The sequence below is a fragment of the Ictalurus punctatus genome, chromosome 3 (genome assembly GCF_001660625.3).
Source record: "Ictalurus punctatus breed USDA103 chromosome 3, Coco_2.0, whole genome shotgun sequence".
Taxonomy (NCBI): Eukaryota; Metazoa; Chordata; class Actinopteri; order Siluriformes; family Ictaluridae; genus Ictalurus; species Ictalurus punctatus.
This window is the reverse complement of record NC_030418.2, coordinates 22,514,869-22,532,452: the sequence shown is the minus strand read 5'-3', so window position 1 is coordinate 22,532,452 and position 17,584 is coordinate 22,514,869. Positions and strand designations below refer to the sequence as shown.

Below are 17,584 nucleotides of genomic sequence, written 5' to 3'. Positions count from 1 at the left end.
CAGTATCAGTGTCTGACCTCACTATGTTAATGTAGCCCAATGAACACAAATCTACAAATCTTACTTTGGAGCACTGCTCCAAAACCTAGTGGAAAGCCTTCCCAGAAGAGTGGAGGTGGATTATAACATCAAAGGGAGGACTAAATCTGGAATGTAATCTTCTAAAAAGATGTGATTGGTCAGGTGTCCACATACTTTTGGCCATATAGTCTTTGTCCAAAACACAAATTGAGTTCTAATGTTGTTTTAACATAAGTCAGCCTTTAAAAGCAAAACAAAAGAAGCCTTTTTGTTTGTTTGTTTGTTTGTTTGTTGCTGTTGTTTTTACAGCAGATGCCTGTTGGAATAAGGCCTTATAAATGTTCATAGTTATGTCAGTTGTTATGAAGGACCTATAGATGTCATCTAGCCCTGTGTGTGTATAGTATTTCCCTTCCTATCTCAATACATAACAGTACTTTTTGACAGCCTTTTTTTTTTTTTTTTTTTTTTTTTTTTGAATATCAGATTCACCAAAAAGCTTAGAGGTCCAGATGTCTACATAAGATCAGATTAGCTAGTAGGAGACAGAACTCCTGCCATGTGATCCCTAATTGTAAAATATCCGAGCTCATTTAATTTTAGGTTCAGAAAAAAAAAAAAAGCTGCACAGTTTTGGGTTTTGAGTAACAATTTATTTATTTATTTACTTTACATTTGAAATGAATTCTGAACCTGATAAATAATACTGTTGTTATACTCAGAGCTCCACAATGAATGTTTAGTTACTGTACATCCAAATAGAGTAATAATTCAGCAGAAGCCGTGTATATGTAATTTCCTGCCAGACTGATGTCTTTTTAATGATACAGTCATGACCTGTGTTAATACACTTGAACCATGAGTCACAATTAGCATCTCTGTATTTTTGTATGCTTAACATCCATCTAAATGAGAATACTGCACGATTACTCTACATTAAACACAATAGCAAAATGGTTTGGCTCTTGCCATGTGTTCTTTTTGGCAGTGGCAGAGAGAAGGCAGATTCTTGTGTGCTTTGTTCTACACAGAGGAAGTGAGTGTATGCTTGAGCTGCACAGATCTGTGGGGAGATATGACAATGCTGCATGCTACAGCATGTTGCAGCTCATCTCAGGTATAGAAGGTGCCAGACTGTAACCGTAGCAAGAGAGATGAGAGACAAGACCACAGACATGTTCAACAAAAAGAGTTTCTAAACTGTGCTAAAATTACTTCTATTGCATAAGTCATACTTCATGTTTTAATTTGTTGATTATATTATGCACATAAGTGAGCTTGATTCAAATTGAGTTTTAGTGTTAGATTAGCTCTGTGATATATCATGAGAGAGATTTTTAAAATGAAATCAGACTCTGTTAATTTGCGTTGTTTTTATGATGTTTATAAACTAAAGAAAGTTCTATGTGCCCTCTGCTGATCAGAACCATTCCCTACAGCTACACAGTGACTGGGAAAAGCTAAATTAAAACAATGTGGGAGCCACTGAGAGCCATTTGAGCATTTTTTGACAAAGTAGGAAAGAAGATTGAGAACGACTTTTCTTAGCTTCATTCGTGAGTCATTTTGAATCAAAGTGGTAGCCAAATGAATACACCTAATTCACAAATAGGTGATGTCATGTATCAGAGAAGGAACTACAGTTCCCAGCAGCCACTGCACCTTACTACATTACAGTCACATGACCACCTGCACGTGAATCACTCTGGTTAACCAGCACTCATGTGTATATAACCATACTTTGCACTGTACTCCTTGTCTTATGTTTGTCTTCCTTGCTGTATTTAGGTCTTTGGTTTATGTTTAGTCTTTGTCATAGTGTTTTGCCACAAGGTTTTAGTGACTTTTATGTTTTTGTTATGGTCTTTGTTAGACTTATTATCTGCACGTGCATCTGTCTCCATCTCCAAATCGTGACAGGTGACAAATAAAATGAAATAAATAAATAAATAAATAAATAAATAAATAAACAATAAAGTGTTTAAGTTATATTTCACCATAGAGTAAAGGTGCTCATTCAGAATAATTTTGTATTAATTTGCAGTGAATCGTCCATCATAATCCGGTGAGAAACAGAGAGAAGAACTTCTTTTCAGTTTGGTTGTTTGCACAGGCCACTCTACATATGTAGTACACACTTAGTCCTAAATATAGAACCCTCAAGGGGTCTTCAGCTTGCCTTTGTGGAGGAACATTTTAAGTTTCCATATAAAACCCAACAAACAGCTAAATATTTGCATAGTATACTGCTTTACTTATGAGTCACTTTGAATATAAATTATCTGGTAAATGACGTGTACTGTAATACTTACATGTGATCAAATATACAGTGCTATGAAAAAGTATTTGCCCCATGCTGTTTTTTTTTTTTATTTTATTTTTTTTACCATTTTTACTAGATTGTTTCAGAGATTAAAACAAAATCTAAGATAAAACAAAGGCAACCTAGAAACAACCAGACCTGATTACTGCAAAGGCTTTTCAGTCAAATCAAGTTTATTCTTTCACCCTCAGAAAACAGTCACTGTCACCCAGTGAGAACTTAACCATTTAAACAACTAAAAGTGAAATATAACATTAACGTAAACTGAGATTTTACAAGCTATAGCAGTAAATATTAAGAAATCTGCTCCCTTACTTTGAAATTCATCATCTTCAAGAAGAGTAAACTTGTGGAGTGTTTGAAGCCCACAATAATTTATATAAAATTTATAAATATAATATATAATAAATAATATTAATATAAAATTTATATTTATATATCTAGGTGGCTAAACCAGGACATGGCACATGCTCAAACTTCACCTCCTCCAAGTTTTGGAGATCCAATTTTGATGATCCAATTTAATGAGTGTAGTAGTGTATTTAACACACCATGGGTGTTCTTAATTAGATTATTCCCAATATTCGTAAATTGCTTATCCAGTTGCTTGCTCACTGAAAAGTGACAGTACAACGACTGCTTTTAATAGCTAGCCATATTAAATACTGTACATTCTGCCATGCTCGTCCATTCCCCTGCCAAACTAATCAGTGTATCTACTTGTTTTGTACATGTAGATGTATGATTTGCCTAACGTAAATAACAAAAAATGGACAAAATCACTGATTGATGTCACTGAGCACTAACAACCTGAGGTAAGCATTTTAATAGTTAAAAGAACTTGATTATTTCAAATTGGGTGTGTTGTTATAGGAAAACAAGGAATACTGTTAAAAACCCTGAAGTGGATTATTTTATAATAGCATGCCGCTCTGTAGAAAACATATGGCTAAAGAGGTAGAAGGATTTTGTATGACCTGCCTTGGGCTTTCTAATCTGCACTTTATTGGGAACTCCTGTACACTCACTGAGCATTTTATTAGGAACACCTGTACACCTACTCATTCATGCAATTATCTAATCAGTGAATTGTATGGCAGCAGTGCAATGAATAGAATCATGCAGATACAGGCCAGCAGCTTCGGGTAATGTTCACATCAACCATCATAATGGGGAAAAATTTGATCTCAGTGATTTTGACTGTGGCATGATTGTTGGTGGTTTGAGTATTTTTATAACTGCTGACTTCCTGGAATTCTAATAAGCACAACATTTTAATGCACAGCAGTCTAGAGTTTACTCAGAATAGTGCAATAAAGAAAAAACATCCAGTGAGCAAAGTAGCTCTGTGGATGGATATATGGTACAGTTCTGATGCTCACATGACCATCGTTGGCACTTTAGGTGGTGGACAGCGGTCAGCATGGACACTATGACCTGTCTGTGGCTCAGCAGACACCCATACACAGCTGCAATACATTGTGTGTTCTGACACCTTCTATCATACCCAGCATGAACGTTTTCAGCAATTTGTGCTACAATCTTCTGTAGGATTGAACTAGACGGTTTGCCTTTGCTCCCCACATGCATCAGTGAGCCTTGAGCACCCATGACCCTGTCGTCAATTACCAGTTGTCCTTCCTTGGACCACCTAACCACTGCATACCAGGAACACCAACACTTGCCAATTTTTCTTGCTTCCAACACTTCAATTCTGAGAACTGACTGTTCAGTTGCTGCCTAATATACCCCACCCATTGACAGGTGCCATTGTAACGAGATAATCAATGTTATTCACTTCACCTGTCAGTGGTTTTAATGTTTTAATCTTTAGGGTGAAGAAACAACTCAGTACCATATTAAATATTAACTGCAATGTTAATATTGCAGTTGCAATGTAAATGTTTACAACATTTTAATGGTTTAACCAGAGGATGCTTGGAAGGATCTCCTCTTAAAGGAGTACAGCCTTTACTTGAATTTCATTTGTGTGTACAAAGTATAAATGTTCATCCTCAGCATTATTTCAGCTTTAAGCCGTTTAGAGGGCATTAAATCATGTCTATTTAAAATTTCCTTAAATTAAATAGCATATTACAGTAAGTAATGTATTTATATACGGGCTTCCACTCTTTTTACTTTTAGAATCGATTGTCAATGTAATGGGAAAGCATGTGTTTATTAGCTAATTAAGCAAACTAATCCTATCAGCCAAAGGGAAAAGGTTCAGATAGGCATGAAATTGCATTCACCTTGTGTGCCCTAATTACAGACACCAGCATCATCTCACCATATGTTCATTTCAGGGCTGTTTTTATGTCATGTATGGAGGGCAGTGATTTCATTTAATGCTTTATATCTCTCTATGGCTAATATTTATCTTTCAGCCAATTAAGCCATTTTAGGACTTTATTCCCCTATTCCCTAGTTGCATTTATCTGAATTTCTTATCTGTTATTTAAAAGTAATTCTCTAATTCTAATTAATTCCAAAGAACAATTCTGCTTCATGTAGATGAACAGATGGTAGAAATTGCTTAGAAAACTTTTAGACTGATTATATGTCACAGTTCGGAGTAAAACTCTAGAAATTATTGTGGTAAACAAATCATGCAAAACTGTTATGGTTATCTTCTGAAACTTTTATTAAGCAAAAATGGTTAAATCAGATGTTAATTCATCTAATAAATTAACAAAGACAACAATTCTGACTTTTCTATTAATAGTCCTCCTACTATGCATTCTCTGGAAATTAGATTTTAAGACAGTAACATACACTTTATTAAGGACTGATGTTCATCACTCCATTGTGACATCTATTGGTGAAAATAAGATTAGCTAAATCCTAAATATATTACATAATAAATACACCTTCTCACTTTCCTTTTTTAAAGGAATTACATCCTTATCCATTGCACTAATCTGTGCACACATGCCATGAAACGGTTTAGCATCAAACCCAACATACAAGCTTGTCCCTGTTTAATCAGGACATATGGCTTTTTCTAGTATGTGGCTACTCGCTCCAGACAAGGTGGTCATGTGATTAAGGTAAACACAGGGCTGTTCAGCATGTCTGACCCAGACCTTTTTAAACAAGACATGTAGCAGCTGGCCATCCTTGCCAATCTGCAATCAATGACTCAGACTGGTGGATGGGGTTTACATGCCTAATTGAACAGCACAATTATTATCTGGTACAAAATAACCTGACAGCATCAGCTTATATGGCCTGACCATTCATCATTGGCTCATCTGGGGCATGAATTATTTAGAAATGTGGGGCGAATTTATGTTCTGGAAAATGAAGATACAATTGTGCTTATTAGAATTAAAGCTCACAATGAAAAACTACCTTGTATTAAATTAATGCTTAAAATATATAGCATGTACAAATGTTCAATCTACACTGCTATTTTAGACATATGAGATTGCAATATATATATATATATATATATATATATATATATATATATATATATATATATATATATAGATAGATAGATAGATAGATAGATAGATAGATAGATAGATAGATAGATAAATACATACCTGCAATATAGATATATTACTTCATCTTGCAGACCAAAGTGTATTTTTAATAAGTAGTTTTTTTCTCTAGTTCTTACTTAAAATTCATTTGCTACCTTAAAAAAAGGTAGTGTTCATTTACAACTTAGGAGAAGCAGTGAGGCGCTTGTCCTGTTTGGGAACTTTAAAAATCCCTCCTTTGTGAAGCTCCATCATGAAGCTGGCTGAAAAGATGCCAAAAAATCTGCAAAGATTCATCAGCAATCCTATTAAGAGATTAAAATATAAAATAGATCTTTGAACAATTTTCTTGATAACTGCATTAATCCATGTGTGTTATTTCCTAGTGTTAATGTCTTCACTGCTATTCTAAAATATAGAAAATAGTCAAAGTGAAGAAAATATTTTTGTGAACTGGTAGTGTTTGTGCAGTAGATATAAAGATCTGAGATGTTTTCCTCAGAACAGATTGAATAATTGTTGATGGTTTCTCATGAACCTGTTATGAATCAATTTCTTGTGGTCTATAAACCCTCTTAACAGATGGAAACAGACAGGAAACAAACACTTCTATCTGCTATAATTCTTCAGCTTTCTCATTTAGATAGTCAACTAAAAAAAACTGTTAAATATTTAAACACATTGATCTCAGCGATCTCAGTGAATTAAACACATTGATCTCGGTGAAAAATATATAAATGGAATAAACTGGGTGTCAACATCACTAGCAGATTCAATCTGGTGATAAAATACCCAGTACAGTATAATTAAATTTATTTGTATGACACAAATGGGGTAACATAATTAAAATGAGTGAAGTGTGTTTAGATTTCAGGAATTAAAACATTATATTCGTTTTTTAGAACGTCCCTTTTTTGTCAGTTCTTATGCTCAATATTTATAATGATACCACAATTATGGACTGCCAGTAGACCCTGTCTGCTTTTTTGTTTATGTCTAAAGGCTGGCGAAATCCAGCCAAGACAGGAAAATAAAATTCCATAGATGCTCAGAAATCAAGTCCATTTAATTAAGTAGTTCTCACTCATTGAACCCCAGTGAGTTAAACTGTCTGGGCCAGATGGTAAGTTTTCTGTATTTGTAATGCACAGTTTGGAGAAGCTTAACATTGATAGGCCTGCCAAAGTTAATTTGAATGTCATTAAAGTTTGATTGAATGGAGTGGGGTGAGGGTGGGGTGTATGTGTGTGCATTAGTGATGCTGTCCAGTGTGTGTGTGCATGTGTGGATTGAGGAGTATTAATGTTTGGATGGGGCAATAGGATGGGGCTCCACCTGCTGCCACCTGTCAATATTCAAGTCCTATATAAGCGTCTTTCCTCCTCATGAAAAAACAGAGCTGGGCTTGGTGCTCACACAACAACCTGGACCTTTGTAAGAGAACAAGACCATCGAAAGAACTCTTGTTACTGATTTTTAAAATATCTCTAAACAAATAGTTGTTTATCTCCATCATTGAAGGACTGCAGTGTCACATTTGGACATATAACAGAAAAGATGAAGCCTTGCACACCATCCTGTGTGGATTTGGGTTCTGAGTGTGATCCCAGAGACCTTGAGAAGTTTCGGAGTGTGGTACGGAAGAGAGTGGCAGCCAATGCCCGAGAGAGGAAGAGGATGCAAGGCTTGAATACAGCTTTCGACCAGCTGCGCAAAGTGGTTCCTCAGTGGGGTCAGGACAAGAAACTTTCAAAGTATGAAACGTTGCAGATGGCTCTGAGCTACATTATGGCCCTCAACCGCATCCTGAGTGATTCTAGTAGAAACAGCACCCCTCAGCGGCAATGGCTGGATCTGCAGGATGACAGCCAACAATCAGAGAGCTACCCCTGCATCGTGAGGTACAGCTCACCCACTGAAAATGAGTGCATGTACACCTCCTTCCCTTACCATTGCGAGGATTTCCAAGTCCTGACTTAAACTGAGACATGGTGGAGTGTTAACTTGTATCTCCTATTCTGTGGATACAGGACTCAGTAAATACATTTGTATTACAACTATTTTTATGTATTAGCCTATCGTTCATATTGATCAGCTTTGTTTAACTTGGTACAAAATTATTCTAGCAATATAGAGACCATAAAAGTAATTTCAACAAAAAATGCTTTATTATGGTTATTAATTTATTATGTAGTGAGAAGTCCTGGTTCTCTCAGCCAAACACTCAGATCTTGTATTGCTTTGTATCAAATCATTCAATTAAAAGCATGGAAGCTTAGTTAAAGCTTAGTGTACAATAATATCTGTAAATGTCTGCTTAATTTTTTTTTCTGTTCTTTTTGTAAGTTTGGGTTTATTGCAAAGTGTGGTTTGTTGACAAACAGACATTTCAGTTAACTGAGTATTGTTTATTTAACTTACGCATTCTAGCAGTAGCGGATTTCATTGTATACTATGTACAATTTCTAGTACATCAGTGCAAGAATAAACTTGATAAATGTAGTTCCTAATGTTGTTGTCTTTTTTGCTTGTTTTAGACATGGATCAGCACACAATAAATTGTTCACAACAACACGATCTATTGTTGTTCTTAATTAGATAGAAAGGAAAGAAATTGTATAGAAACATGCATGGCAGGAATTTAAGAACAATTTGATTGTTGATCTGATTTATTCATTTACATCATATTTATATTGTATTGTGTAAAGAGATAATGTGTTTAAGCTTTTTATTTATTTATTTATTTATTTATTTATTTGTTTGTTTATTTATTTATTATGTTCCCGATTTACTGAAGTAAATCAAAGAGATGTCAGATGTGTGTGTCTGCTCAACTGTGCTCACTGCCCAGATAAAGGCTTGGTCATTTCACCAGACCCTGGTGTGTCATTAGATAAGGTGGCTCCAATTAAACATGTCTCTGCTGTTACCTCAGAGAAAGTATAAATCATGTTTATAGCACAACACGTGACATCAGATCAAAAGGCTTTGATCATCAGAACTTTTCTTGCAGTATTTGGGCTGTTTTATGCACAATAGTCTGCTCAGTTGTGATCATATAGTCTATAAGATGTCAAAATTAATGTGGACATTAATGTTTACCTGGGCAGACCAGGACAAATAATAATGTCTTTTATGTGCCAAGGTAAGTCAGGCCAGACTGACTCAATAATGGACATCTATACCACAGCATCAGAGAGGAGTGGTACAGTGAAACTGAGTATACAGCGCTACAAGATTGTGTACAAGTTTGAACAATTGTGCAAGATATGCACAGCGGCCAGAAATCCGTAGATATATTTGTTCAGTTGGTGCTTGCTGGGTAGAGTGGGTGTACTGTACTGCTGTCTTTGTGTTTCACGTGGTCTTCAGGTTGCTTTTGGAACCCAGATGAAATAAAGTTGTCAAGACTGGGGTTTCCCTCCTTAGGACTGCTGATCTAAAATCTCATCAAAATTTAGGATGACCCAAACACATGATCCAGTTCCAGGCCAGCAATATGAATCCTAGATTAATATAAACCTTATACGCTTCTTATTCCTAAAATAAGGACAAGTATAATTGAAAATTACCCTATATGTGATGCAGGTGGGATTTGATGAAGTAAAAGGGAGACGTCCTGTAGAGGGTGAACAGATATGTCTATGCCATACTAGTTTAACCTTCTAGAAATATATCTCTGTATATCTTTACACTGTATAAAGGAAATATTTCTTTACCTGAAATGTGTAATTATTAGTCCCTTTAATAACTATTATTAGCAATGTCTGTGTTAGTCTAAATAACTGAACACTGGCTCGGTCACTTGTTAAAAACTATGAACATGGCCCATGTTATGAACAAAGTGTGTTAATATGAATGGTGGCTTGGTCATTTAAGAGTAGAAGTAGATGGGATTTGGTGATTATCTTCAAAACATTTGAACAGAAATTATTAATAAACATCAAATTAATAACATTGCATAACTCTGTTTGGAATTTGAGTCCTTGGCTTATGTACAAATATATTGTGGCCAAAGGCTCAGATTTCAACCAGAATTGTGCAATATTATTTATTTAAGGTCTATTAACAATTTATAGTAAAATATTTTGGCTGATCCTCACCAATAATTATAGCGCTTCCATGAAGCACAACTGGACTCAATAAAGGTTTCTGTGACCAAAAAGCACATGGATTTTCGTGGACTTTAACAAACTAGGTGAATTAAATGAATTGGACTAAAATGGGGCACAAGCACTGATACGCCACTCAAGCACTCTTGATTGGAGAGAGAAAATGAAGCTCTTTGTTGTTCAGTGACTGTGTTTAATTTGGCTGTTTACAATGGTGATGCTTGAGCAGCTTGGTCTCAGGTCAAGATGCACAGACAAATACAATGCATTTTAACAGCAATAATAGCACTTGTGTTATAACAAATGATTACAAGACCACTTAACAATTATCAAGATGAAACATTAAAAAATTTTTTATAGAAAAACCAAAAAACAAAACAAAAAAACAGCCTCTCATTTTTGAAGTCATTATGCAGTCATCAAACATGGCTGAAAGTGTTTCCTACATATTTTTTCTTTTTTTTTTTTATGATTAAGAGGACTTCAGTTGTGTTACTGTGTAGTATATAATATTGCTATGTGAACAAACATTTTTTTCTTATGAATATACATTTATTGTTTGTTACCATCTGGCTGTTTTTCATGCAAGACACCTTTCACAAATTTTCATAAAGAGAAGCTTGCTGTTATCCATGGGGCAGATGTAATTATATTCAGTACACCACACATACTGTTTCTATATAATATAATGTATTCATCATGATATCTATTGTCTTGACATTGGGAGCCAGTGAGTAATGAGTTAATCCTTCACTTTGACAGTGCTGAAAGGAAAACATGAAGTGAAATGCTTAATTAAAAATTGTTGGGCAAGATGTATTAGGTATATCTACAAGTCTTATTTCTTTTTCCTGGACAATTAACATTCTATGTATGTATGTTTTATGTACTAAAACACAGATGTAAGCGGCCATCTACATTTTCACTGTTTGCTTCATGCTATTACCGTGTTTTTGTGTTATTCTAGGTCACATTACAAAAAAAAAAAAAAAAAAAAACTCGGATGTCTCGGATGTTCCGTCAATGGACCCTTTTTGTTTAGACGAACAATAGAGTCCAGCCTCCCCTTTGAAAACCAATAGCATTTTCTCTGAGTGGTGTCCAGGGAGAAGGTATAAAAACAGGTGGTACCTATCTCTTACCAACAGATCTCTTCTAATATCTATGAAAAACACTGACTTACACAGAGCACCTCAAAACAACGCATCAATCGGCAACACTTCAGTAACCAGCATGCAGCACTTAAATGGCAGGGCAGAAAGCCACCTGAGCAGTAAGGTAGAGTGTGAACTAGAAAGTGTAGGAAAACAAGGGTGGGTGAACCAGGCATACTGTGATACCCCTCCACTGGAAAGACACTCCGTCAGCACTGTCTACAACATTTCACCCCATTTTGGTGCACCAAACCCCTACCAGGCCGAGGCCACGATGCTACATCAACAGCCAGAGAAGAAGAAATCTGGATGCTGCTCTGCTTTCTTTAAAGGTAAATGTACTATGACAATCTGTTGTGCAACCTATTTTGTGTATCAGCTTTAATACACTGTATCACTGAAAACAATTCTTTGAAAAGTGACTTTTTAAATATATTTTTGACTTTTCAATATGAGAGATGACTGAAGATAGTTGAAATTATGTTGACTTATCAATTTGCTGCACTGTGGGAAACAATCATTTTGATGACAAATGAACACAATATGGTTGAAGAAAAAAAAAACTAATTCTGATTTGATAGGACTATGGGGAACAACAATGACAGAGGACACAACAAAAAATAAAGAGCTCTTTCTCAAAACAACTCTCAGAGAGTTATTTGTCTACATTCTTTTCCTAGTGGACATGTGTTTATGTAAGTATGAAGGTTTTGAACATTTTTCACAGTAGTTGCCATATATATATATATATATATATATATATATATATATATATATATATATATATATATATATATATATATATATGATGTGTGTGTGTGTGTGTGTGTGTGTGTGTTTAGCATGGATTATTACAGAGCTGAAAAATACCTAATACACCCTGAAACCCATAAAGTGTACTACATTTCAATATATTTAGGATTGTCTCAGGTTTGTATCAGAGGTTTTAATGGGATTGTTATGATTTCTGCACACTAAATTTGTACAGTGGTGTGTTAAGTCTGTCTTATGAATAGGGTATATTTATGCGATAAGGAACATAAATTCAATAGGGAATTATTGTAGAACGTAATTGGAATCATCAAACTGTCTAGTGCCCAATGTTTGTACTAATCCCCTGGTTTATTTTACTACTTTGTCCTATTATCTCCAGTGATCAGCCTCAGCCTAAGTGCCCATTATAAAATGCCAACCCCACACCTGGTTTACACAGACCATTGTCTAGAGGAAACATTAATACTGAAAGGAATATATGCTGGCTCTGCTGTCTTCTACTGATAAGTGCCCAGTGCAAACCATTTTGTCTTTGTATAGTTGAATGTACATTGTTAAAGGGAGCAATTTGTGTCCTCCAGTGTCGTCGATCTGCAAATAAATCACCCTCCCCTAATTGAGCTCTTTGGTTTTTATGACGTGCCCATAGCAAAAGAAGGATCCTTGATTGAAACACCCAGCTATGATGGATCTTGTGTGTATTAAAGTGAATAATATAGATAGTATCATGCCATTGAAACTGATTATTAATAATCATGTTGCTTTTCAGTGACTTATGGCATGACCAGCTCAACCAGCTACTACTACACTAAAGTTATGAATGACTTGTTTGTGAGTTCATTTGAGTCCATTGGCAGCATGGATGATTTTTGGACAGTGAGTAGTTCCTTGTTGCAATATCATATCATACATACAGACATATATATATATATATATATATATATATATATATATATATATATATATATATATATATAGAGAGAGAGAGAGAGAGAGAGAGAGAGAGAGAGAGAGAGAGAGAGAACAATTATTTATTTTAACTGATTTTCAAAAGATACATCCTGCAAAATATGTATACTGTGTCAAATAAAAGCAGAGTTCTATTACATTACTAAGTTAATTTGTGGTAAGCAAATAAGATTTGGTCTGAGCATTAAATGAATGGCATTTACCCTCAACAAATTCATCAAAAACCATTTTTGTCTTAATCTCTTTAGTATGCTGAAGGTCCACTGATAGATGGCCTTTACTGGACTACATGGTACAATGACCAGCCTCTTGACACTGGGTTACACTCCTTCATTTACTACGAGAACATGCTCCTGGGAGTCCCTCGTATGCGACAGATAAAAGTCAAAAACAATTCGTGCAAGGTGCCCACAGACTTTCGTGCTGAAATCACTGACTGCTTTGATGTGTACAATGACAAGAAAGAAGATAACACTGACTTTGGACTTGTCAATGGATCAGCGTGAGTGAAGTCTCATATCTGTTCAGAATCACTTGATTGTATGATTAAGAGTAGTTACATTCATTCTGAAATAAACAGTAAGCAATTTTCACATTTTTTACAAGCCAACCATATACAAAACCATCCTGTGTCTATAAAGTCATTTTGACTGTCCATGTATTATAAGCTGCTGCTCTAGTTTTACGTTAGTGCTACTACTTAAACCAGATGACATCATTTCATATTGCTCAGCATTCACTAAATTCTGTGATTTTATTTTTCTTCAGCTGGACATACCACACAGAAACTGAGATGAAAGGGTCAGATCACTGGGGTTTGCTGGCCACATACAGTGGAGCAGGGTATTATCAGGACCTTGCCTTGACTGAAAATGAAAGCACTGCCATCCTGGCAGAACTCAAAGAAAACCTGTGGCTGGACCATGGAACCAGGGCCATTTTCATTGATTTTTCCACATACAATGCCAACATCAATCTGTTCTGTGTTATAAGGTACTAAACATTACATAATAACATGTATAGATTAATGTATAATGCAATCATTCGTAATGAATGTCTTGTTGTCATGATAAAATATCACTCCGTTTCTCTGTTTCTCAGGTTGGTGGTTGAGTTCCCTGCCACCGGTGGAGCAATACCTTCATACCAGATCCGGACAGTTAAGCTGATTCGGTACGTTACCTCATGGGATTACTTCGTCCTTGGCTGTGAGATTGTCTTCTGTGTGTTTGTCCTTTACTACATTGTGGAGGAGATACTGGAGGTCCGCATACACAAGTGCTCATACTTCACCAACATCTGGAACATTCTGGATGTGGTAGTATTACTGGTAAGGTGAAGTTTTTTCATGGCAAGTTATATACAGTTATATTATTCAATCATACTTCTCCTACTTTACCTTTGAAAAAATAGGCAAGTAGAATGTTTGCTGTTTGTTCCCCACAGCTTGCTGTTGTTGCAATCATCTTCAATGTATTCCGGACTATCAAAGTAAACAAACTACTTGGAAGCTTACTAAAAGACCCTAGCATCTATGCAGATTTTGAATTTCTGGCATTTTGGCAAACTCAGTACAACAATATGAATGCTGTTAACTTGTTCTTTGCTTGGATCAAGGTAAAACCTTATCAGAGTTTCTAAACTGCACATAATACACTTTCGTACCACTATCTAATTCAAAATGGATGAAACTAATTGCAATCCTGCGGTGGTATTCTTCCTGTAGATATTCAAATACATCAGTTTCAATAAGACAATGTCCCAGCTGTCCTCCACACTGGCACGCTGTGCCACAGACATCCTGGGGTTTTCTGTCATGTTCTTCATTGTGTTTTTCGCCTATGCCCAGCTGGGCTATCTTCTTTTTGGTACTCAAGTTGAGACATTCAGCACATTTCAAAAATGCATGTAAGTACTTTTTTTCATGGTTGATACTGCAGTCATAGTAGTTTGATGCAGATTTATTTAACTTCAAAAACGATATAGTAATACATAATGTTCCAATGGCCTGCTGTAGTTTCACCCAGTTTCGGATCATCCTTGGAGACTTTGACTACGATAGCATTGACAACGCAAACAGAATCCTGGGTCCGATATATTTTTTCACTTATGTGTTCTTTGTCTTCTTTGTGTTACTGGTAAGTTCTCCAGTCTTGAATACAAATGTCTGTTGAAACAAATCACAAGCATGACTTTTTCCCAACCAACCTGGACTTTGTTTATTGAACAGAACATGTTTCTGGCCATCATCAACGACACATACTCTGAGGTCAAGGAGGAGCTCGCCTCCCAACATGATGACCTCCATATTACAGACCTTTTCAAACAGGTGAGGCTAGCACGATAAATGTTATTTGTTTTTCTAGAAAAGCATAAGTAAAATACATGTATACTGTATGAGTGCTTTCACTTAACTCTATTAATTTCAGACCGTGATGAAGCTGAAATTCAAAAAGGACAGGATCTCAGATGTCCAGAAGGCCTTAGATGGGTCAAATGACTTGGAGTTTAGGGACTTCCGAGAAACGCTAAAAGAGTATGTCACATTTTTATTCATGTCTCAACAAACCAGGAATGAATGACTCACAGCCATTAATGCTGTTTGTTTATCCACACAGAATGGGTCATGATGATCGTGATATCTCAGAAGCTTTCTCCAGATATGACCAGGATGGCAATCAGATTCTAGACCGTGAGGAGCAGCAGAAAATGAAACGAGAGCTGGAGGAAAAAAGGGTTTGGAACTTTCTTCCCTACAGTTTTTCCTTAAAATGTTCAAGTTTCCCCTAACGTGTGTTTAACAATTACAATATCTGAGTGAAAAATGTATTTATGTTTTACCAGAATGCACTCAATGCAGAGCTTCGTAATCTTACGAATGGAAATAAAGCAGAAGACAACGAGAAGAAAAACTCAAGCTCAGCGATTCACGAACAGCTTCAGATGTAGGCTATGTAAACATACAGTACCCACTAATCACTGAATGATGTATTCATCTATAATGAAAACAAATCAGGGACCAAGCATTTTGTTGCAAAATCCTTTCCATTTACTCATTAGGGAAACCTATGACCTTTAATGAAGAAAATGAAGAAATGTAGTTCTAAACAGTAATCAGTCAGTAATAATATAAAAACCACTCAGTGACAGCAAATTAGATGGTAAAGACTCAAGCCAGCACTTGCAATTAATTTTGTTACATTTTATCATTTTTCTCAGCATTTTATTTATTTATATTTATTTTATATATATATATATATACACACACACACACAGACACACACACACACACACATACAGAGAGAGAGAGAGAGAAAATAAACTTTTATAACAAATGTATTTTTTTATATGATGGGTTAGAATTATAAACTAATTTATCAATTTTTTTTTTTAAACAAAGCAACACTAGTGCATTGCTGCCAGTTTGTGAGCACATACATACGTACATTGTGATATCCATCATGTATCCTAGAAATGTCTGCGATTCGTGATATGATCATCTTGTTACATCAGCCACCACAAACTGCACCATTGTGCTCAGACAGGATTCCATCATTGTGTTCTTTCTATTGTATCGTCACAAAACACAGATTCATGCTGCACCTGTTCTAAAGGCCATTACTGCTCTTATTTAGGTTGGTTAAACAAGTGGCTGAATTGGACAGTGCTCTAGCCATCACAATATCCAAGACTGATATGATCATGGAAAAACTGGGATTGCAGGACATCGAAAAAGCAAACAAAAGACACAACAATGGAAAAGCACCTGGCAACGAGAAATGAGGTGAGGATCAGGTTCAACTTTGCTGTGCCCTTTCCTGCATGAAACTTTATTCTATGCACACAAGGTTGACATATTATAATCCTACCTATTACCCTAATAGCCTTTTGATATAGTTTTGGTTGTTATTGTTCTGATTACAGCAAGAGGGGTGAACATCCGGAAAGCGATGCTATGGTAAACCTAGAGCAAGTTCCCATCTTGGTCACTCGCTGCTCAACTGAGAAATGAAGGAATTAATTTTCAGATATTCTAGCCCACTGTCACAGAGAAAATTAAATTTACATGTCACTGAAGCAAGCAACCAAAATACCTAGAACCTTAATGGCTGGAAAACTATGAGAATAGGAAAACTACACCTACTATAGAAAATCTTACTCTCTCATCCAGGGATATAGGGTACTTGACCATGGTGAATATTAATCTAGAAATAAAACTGACATCTTAGCAGTTGATGCATGTATTAGTACCTTTATATATGTACGAGTACCCTTACACAAACATTTCATCACAGGAACAGGAAGACATCAACCTGTAGAAATCACATCCTGTTACAGTGTGGATGACAGATCATGTATTTTATGTCCTGTATATGCTGTATTGTGAAACTAGAGTATGTATTCATTTAGATGATTATAACTAATTAGTAACTTCACCTGTTTGTGACAGATGTGCAAGTGAGTTGAATAAATTCTGTATGGCAGCTTAAGGGTCTGTACTAGTGGTCTTCAAAGCAAAACCCTTGAGCAACAGCCACACATTTTCAGAAGTCTGTCTTGATTGCAAATTTGTATAAAGACATTTGTTCAATGAACTAAAGACAAAGACCCCAAATTAATATGAGATTAAAGAATTTAGGTATAGATACCACATTAGGTCATAGATTCTGTACCCTGGCTTCACCCTTTGGCTAGAACATGAAAACAGATTAAATTAATATTCAATAATCATTCTTGTGT

The 17,584-nt window shown here is 35.6% G+C and overlaps 2 protein-coding genes across 2 annotated transcripts; both read left to right on the top strand.

Annotated features, from left to right (window-relative positions):
- Nucleotides 1–7,392: 7,392 nt before the first annotated feature.
- atoh7 (atonal bHLH transcription factor 7) lies at nt 7,393–7,815 on the top strand. The gene has a single exon (XM_053679046.1). The coding sequence runs from the start codon at nt 7,393–7,395 to the stop codon at nt 7,813–7,815; it is 423 nt and encodes a 140-aa protein (XP_053535021.1).
- Nucleotides 7,816–11,065: 3,250 nt separating this feature from the next.
- On the top strand, nt 11,066–17,575 carry pkd2l1 (polycystic kidney disease 2-like 1). The gene is made up of 15 exons (XM_017463601.3): nt 11,066–11,433; nt 11,683–11,796; nt 12,645–12,751; nt 13,093–13,346; nt 13,613–13,837; nt 13,946–14,174; nt 14,291–14,461; nt 14,571–14,752; nt 14,862–14,982; nt 15,075–15,173; nt 15,274–15,380; nt 15,463–15,580; nt 15,689–15,789; nt 16,480–16,628; nt 16,769–17,575. The coding sequence occupies exons 1-14, from the start codon at nt 11,112–11,114 to the stop codon at nt 16,625–16,627; spliced, it is 2,298 nt and encodes a 765-aa protein (XP_017319090.1). The 5' UTR covers nt 11,066–11,111; the 3' UTR covers nt 16,628; nt 16,769–17,575.
- Nucleotides 17,576–17,584: the final 9 nt, after the last annotated feature.